A 6,958-nucleotide genomic window follows, 5' to 3' on the forward strand; every position below is an offset into this window, starting at 1 on the left:
CGATTATAAATGTGATACCGTAAAACCACCTAACTATAGTCCAATTATACTGCAACTCTGGTCCACACGTTCAAAAAGAATTTGAGTATCAATACAAATGTTCCTTTTGGTTTGATTGAGTTTTTTCTTCCATTTATAAAAATATATTTCCTTAGAACTACAAAAATATAGTAAAAGACACACCTGAACGAAACCATTCAAGTTTATATGGGGACCATAGTTGGGAGCCTATAGGTTATATTTTATTATTTATATTTACGGTACGCAAATACTTAAATCGATACATTTAAAAAATTTAATGGAAATAGATTACTATTCAGATCAAAGAATAGATTACTATTCACTTCAACCATTTCAACTGTACGTCCGTATTCATTATACTGTCTGATAGTATTGCTACGTCCTTCCTTATTAGTAAGAGCCTTGGTCTTCCCACTTTTCATGTTCGGAGCAGAAACGTGGACAGTACACGCCAGAGAGTGACAGAGGATAGACGCATTCGGAATGTGGTGCTGGAGGAGAATGCTTAGGATACCCTGTACAGCCCGACGCATAAATGCGTCAAATCTCTCACAGCTTCAAAGTTCAATCTTAACATTTGTTCAAAAAATAGACTACAAGGGTGGGAATTTACATACAAGCAAAAAACACATCAACACACTACATATAAAATACAATTAACTGAAAATATCAATTCAAACTAAAGCACGTCGTTCCGCTTATGCTAACATCGGTTACTCATCATCATCATCATCATCATCATCATTTTTATTCAATAACAATATTACATTACTATTTTACTCTGGCCTTGTTATGCGTAGAGGTGACGAAAGTTTAGAAAAAAAGGTCGTGCTCGGAAAAGTGGAAGGCGAAAGACCGCAGACCCCCCACTAGCCAGATGATCTGACCAAACTAAAGTAAAAGTGAGGCAAACTTTATCAAGCGGTGAGGGCTACGGGAGATCGAAACCGATGAAATTCGTGCGTCACCATGGAGAAATTCATCTGTTGGTGCGCGCGTGTCATGTATGACTGCTCGGACAACTCCACTCATCCGCACCTGCAAGGCATAGGCCTCCTTAAACATTCGGTTGGGCTCTGCCCAGAGAGCTGTTACAACTACATGCCCCTTCGCCGTAGAAATCAGCACCAGCCACGTGGCCATCCAGCATCATAAGCACACACACACACACACTTCACCCCCAAATCGAAGCCAAGTAGTCCTGTGGTGTATTTGCATGTGTGCGTCCGCGCGCACACAGGCGCGGCTACTTGTAATGTACAAAAACCAGTAATAAACGAGCATCTATCAGATCCGGTTGTTTCACTAAAGTACTTGTAGATACCTCACTGGCGACGATCCGTGACTTACCCGCGTGTGTATTTAAAATAATTGTTATTTATAATGGCTACTACTTTTATCGGAAATTTAAGTCATTTTGACCATAACACCCAAGAATGGGAAATTTTCAGTAGTCGTTTGAAGCAGTTCATTGTTTTAAACCAAATTAAAGATGATATGAGACAGGCAGTGCTACTGACACATCTGCATGACGATACATACCGGCTGTTGAAGAACCTTGTGTACCCGAGTAAGGTAGAAGAGGTCGGGTACGACGAGTTGTTAAGGGTGCTCGACGGTCATTTTACTCCGAAGAGGTGTACCTTCGCTGATAAGACCAAATTCTACGAGGCTATGCGTGACGTGGGGGAGAGTGTCGAGAAGTGGGCGGCTAGAATCAGAGGACTCGCCGTACACTGCGAGTTTGGAAACTCGCTGGACATGCTGCTGCGGGACAAGTTCGTGCTGGGGCTACGCGCCGGCAAGGAGCGCGAGCGACTCTTCGAGCAGGACGCCACCACGCTCACGCTGGCGAAGGCGATGGAGCTGGCACAGCAGACGGAGTGCGCGCAGAAGGCACGCGCCAATGCAGTGGCCGTGGCCGTGAAGCAGGAGCCGGTGTACCGGGCGGGCGCGCAGCCGTCCGCCGGCCGCCGGGACCCCGAGGCGAGGACCTGCTCGGTGTGCGGTATGAGGAGCCACGACGAGAGTAGGTGCCGATATAAGTCCTACCGGTGCCAGCTGTGTGGTGAAAAGGGACACCTCAAGAAAGTGTGTACTTCCAAGAAGCAGTCCAAGAGTCGTGTGAACAATGTTGAAGCGACAGAGTTCTCGGTAGAAGGTGGGGACTGCGATAATTGCAAGGAGTGTAAACTTCTAAGTTTAAGGTACGTTAATTATAAACCAATATTACTTAATGTATCTATTAATAACCTTGAATTGAACATGGAACTGGACTCGGGCTCCGGTGCTACCATTATTAACGATAAATTATACAGGAAAATATTCCCTAATGTATCATTATATAAAAGTGATTTAAAAATGTGTCTATACAATTATCATAAAATAACGCCAATAGGTTTTTTCGTTGCGAAAGTAAAGTTTATGTTAAAAGACCGATTTTTGAAAATTTATGTTATAGAAAACGGCGGCCCGCCATTATTGGGCCGTGATTTTATGGCGAAGTTTAATTTGTCATTCACTGTAGATAACAAATTTGTTACAGATGTAAAAATTAATCAGAGCTCGAGTGAGGTAACAAGGTTATTAGAACAGTTTAGGAGTTTATTCGAAGAAGGGTTGGGCAAATTTAATAAGTTCAAAGTACACTTGCAATTGAAAGAGAACGTTAAACCTAAGTTTTTCAAACCGCGGTCAGTTCCGTTTGCTCTAAAAAAACGGGTAGAGGAAGAAATCGACCGGCTGGTAGATTTAGGTATACTCGTACCGGTTAATTTTTCTGAATACGCAACGCCTATTGTGCCTGTTTTGAAGGAAAATGGCAAGGTCAAAATTGCAGGCGATTTCTCTGTCACGTTAAATAAAGACATGGTTATCGATAAGTATCCGATGCCGCGTATAGAGGAGGTGTTTGCTAAACTAGGCGGTGGTGAAAGTTACACGAAACTAGACCTTAGCAACGCGTACAATCAGTTCGTTTTGTCTGATAGCTCTCAGGCGCTTACGACCATTAGCACTACAAAAGGTCTTTACAAATATACTAGGCTAGTTTATGGTCTCGCCAACGGCCCGGCTATTTTTCAACGCGCTATGGAGTCACTGTTGGTAGGTATTGACGGAGTCAGCTGTTGGTTGGACGACGTGTGTGTGACGGGACCGACGAACGAGATTCATTTGGCGCGATTGCGAGAGGTTTTGACTAGGTTTAGTGATGCAGGTTTAAAGTTACAGAAAGAGAAATGTGTTTTCTTAGGTAGTAGTGTAACTTATTTAGGCTACGTTATTAATAAAAACGGCTTACGAACGTCTCAAAAAAAGGTGGAAGCTATTCATAAGGCACCAAGGCCGACTAATGTAACGGAGGTAAAGAGTTTTTTAGGACTCGTAAATTATTACCGTAGTTTCATTCCGAACGCATCGAACATGTTAAGTCCGTTACACGAACTACTGCGCGCGGAGGCAAAATGGGAGTGGGGACGTTCACAGGAGGAGGCGTTTCAGGCAGTCAAAAGGGAGTTAGGCTCTGAGCGCGTGTTGGCTCATTTTGACCCGGAGGCTCAGCCAGTGCTCAGTGTGGATGCAGGACCTGGGGGGTTAGGTGCCCTTCTGGCACAACGCGACCCGGCAACCGGTGCCGAGCTCCCACTCGCGTTCGCCTCGCGCTCGCTCAATGCTAGCGAGAGGAACTACAGTCAACTTCAGAAAGAAGCCGCGGCCATCATTTTTGGTGTTAAAAAGTTCCACCAGTATCTATATGGCAGGCAAGATCCGTTCATTTTAAAAACCGACCATAGGCCTTTGTTGTCCATTTTCGGCAAAAATAGCGGCATTCCTGTCATGACCGCTTCCCGGCTACAGCGATATGCAATTATTTTATCAGCGTATAATTATAAGGTTCAGTATATAAGCAGTGCGAATAATCTCGTAGCTGATTATTTTTCTCGTGCGCCGTTGCCTAACATGAACAATGATGAGCATAACGAAGATTACGATGACGTGTCTTATTTAAACTTTTTAGACGACAGTGTGACTCCCGTGACAGCTGATAAAATAAGACAAGCTACCGGAAATGACCCTACACTAAAAAAAGTTTTTAGGTATATGAGTCTCGGTTGGCCGCGAAAGATAAGCTGTGCATCTATTGTACCTTATTTTAGATGCAAAGCCGACTTACAAATAGATCATGGTATTCTTTTCCGTGGTCACAGGGTGGTTATTCCGACAATATTTCGAGATCAGCTGTTACGTGAATTACACACCGGACATTTAGGTATTGTCAAGACGAAAAGCATCGCGCGCGGTAAGATGTGGTGGCCTAACATTGATGGCGATATCGAGCGCTGGATCGGCTCATGCGCCGCCTGCGTGGCCGTGCGCGCCGCCCCTCCCCGCGCCGCTCCCGCGCCTTGGCCGCGTCCTCCGTCTGCCTGGTACCGGGTACATATCGATTACATGTCTATTCATCAGAAAGTGTACCTAATTGTCATTGACGCATATAGCAAATGGTTAGAGTGTCTTTTGATGGACAAAGGTACTACTACTCGAGCGCTGATATGTAAACTTAAGGAAATATTTTCCAGATTTGGCGTACCGAATGTCATTGTATCCGACAATGATATTAAAATTAATTCGGCCGAATTTAATTCTTTTTGTGCAATGAATGGCATTCGTTACGTCACTTCTCCAGTTTATCACGCGGCCAGCAATGGTCAGGCCGAAAATTCTGTGAAAACATGTAAAAAGATGATTAAATGTATAGATAAAACAGATAAGTCAAAAGTTGAGGATAAACTAATGGGCTTATTATTCGAGTACCGTAATACTCCCCATTGTTCTACGGGCCAAACTCCAGCGAGTTTGATGATGGGCCGTAATTTAAGATCACGGCTAGATCTTGTGATACCAGATGTTAATAAAACTAAAGACAATATTGACAAATGTGTTATAGACAATTGTAGAAAATTCAATATCGGGGATCAAGTATGGGTTAAATGGTTTACTGAAAAAAAAGAGATCTGGGTTTTAGGCACTATTCAAAATAAAATTGGTAACCGAATGTTTTTGATTTATGTGCATACTAAAAATACTGTATGTAGACGCCACGTAGATCAAATGCTTATGTATACAGGTGGTGAATTTGACGTTATTAATGAAACCGAGGATGCCGGGGCTGACGAGGACTCGTGGTCGCCACCGCTCGAGCCGCCGCCAGCTCCGGCTGGTTCCGCGCCCCCGGCGGCGTGCGTGAACCCTCCGCCATCCTCCCTCCGGGCTGACAGTCCCCTACAGGCGGATGTTCAGCCGCGTGACGTAGTGAGCGATGAGTACGATACCGGGCTTTCCGGGGAGGAGGAGGAAGTAGAGGAGCGTGAGGGGTCGCGCGCGCCGGCCGCGGTGGTTCCGGAGGCCGCGGAGGCCGCGGTCGCACCTGCCGCGGAGGTGGCGCCCGCGCCCGCCGACGCACGGTTGCCGCCGCCGCTTCCGACAATTACTAGACCGAATTTAAGGCCTAGAGATAAAAATATTAGTTACAAATGTTAATGTTATTATGTGGTTTAGTTATGTGTGTGTTAGTTATTATACACCTTATGTAGTGTTAAGTACTCATGTATTGTTTATTCTATTGGCAGGTCTTACAATTAACGGTGGAGAAATGTGGTGTATTTGCATGTGTGCGTCCGCGCGCACACAGGCGCGGCTACTTGTAATGTACAAAAACCAGTAATAAACGAGCATCTATCAGATCCGGTTGTTTCACTAAAGTACTTGTAGATACCTCAAGTCCCCAAACTGATTACAAACAGCCCGGCTCATGACTATGGGATCACGACCTGACGCAGCCTAATACTAATAGACGACAGTCTAAAAAGGCCACCCCAATGTCGTTAATGCATACGTTTGTAAAAGACGAGAGCGAAGTCGTGCGTGAGAATATGAGCGTCAATCATCAAGTCAAGCGTCAAGGTCGTATCAAATCCAGAAAACCATACCAAATTGTTAAATTAGAATCGACTTCCATTAATCTGTCTGTCTATTTAATTCACCATGCAAAAACTTCTAGGGACCGTGCCAAAAAACGTCCGCAGCATTCCAAGTTGCAAATTTAGAGGAAAGGAGGACATTTGAATAAAAAAGACGAACTATTTCTCTTTACTCTTCGTTTTATTGTAATGTCGAATGGCGATGAGACTGTTGCTTGTTATTTCACTAGCTTACGTCATCTCTTTTTAGGGTTCCGTACCTAAAGGGTAAAAACGGGACCCTGTTACTAAGACTCCACTGTCCGTCTGTCTGTCTGTCACCAGGCTGTATCTCATGAAGCGTGATAGCTAGTTAGTTAACAGTTGAAATTTTCACAGATGATGTACCTATTTCTTCTGTTGCCGCTATAACAACAAATACTAAAAACAGAATAAAATAAACATTTAAGTGAAGCTCCCATACATCAAACGTGATTTTTTTGCCGTTTTTTGCGTAACGGTACGGAACCCTTCGTGCGTCCTTAGTAATTACTAACTGTAACTATGAACTTAAAACCACATTGTGTTTATTTTATCTCACTCGGGCGTTGACTGTTTGAATCTAAATTTTACCTACTTATTATAAGCTGATTTTCGATAGGGTCATGTGAGAAATCTACGCTACCATTATAGATATACCTACCTGCCAACACGTCAGGTCGCCTCGCAGTTGACTACTAGCCATTTCTAGGTCATCAGGAAAAAGATTTACTTTTGGGCCCTATTTCACAATGTCCAAGTAAAGTATGGGATAGCTAATTACCAAATAAATTAACCGTCAGATTAAACTTTCTGTTAAGCTTATTTGAAGATTGTGAAATGCCAACGATGACTTTATTCGTCAGATAAGTGGCAAGTAGCTTATTCAGGACTTGGACGTTGTGAAGCAGGCCCTTAATGTCGGAAAATAAGCTACA

The 6,958-nt window shown here is 43.8% G+C and overlaps 1 protein-coding gene across 1 annotated transcript; it reads left to right on the forward strand.

Annotated features, from left to right (window-relative positions):
* Positions 1-833: 833 nt before the first annotated feature.
* On the forward strand, positions 834-5,765 carry LOC133524918 (uncharacterized). Its single transcript, XM_061861074.1, has 2 exons — positions 834-2,228; positions 5,652-5,765. Exons 1-2 carry the CDS (start codon positions 1,405-1,407, stop codon positions 5,662-5,664), a joined length of 837 nt encoding a protein of 278 aa, XP_061717058.1. The 5' UTR covers positions 834-1,404; the 3' UTR covers positions 5,665-5,765.
* The last annotated feature ends 1,193 nt before the right edge of the window (positions 5,766-6,958 follow it).

The sequence above is a fragment of the Cydia pomonella genome, chromosome 14 (genome assembly GCF_033807575.1).
Source record: "Cydia pomonella isolate Wapato2018A chromosome 14, ilCydPomo1, whole genome shotgun sequence".
In the NCBI taxonomy this organism is placed as follows: Eukaryota; Metazoa; Arthropoda; class Insecta; order Lepidoptera; family Tortricidae; genus Cydia; species Cydia pomonella.

What these genes read in the sequence shown, in the direction of transcription:
- LOC133524918 (XM_061861074.1), top strand. Translation starts at nt 1,405, where the DNA reads ATGGCTACTACTTTTATCGGAAATTTAAGTCATTTTGACCATAACACC.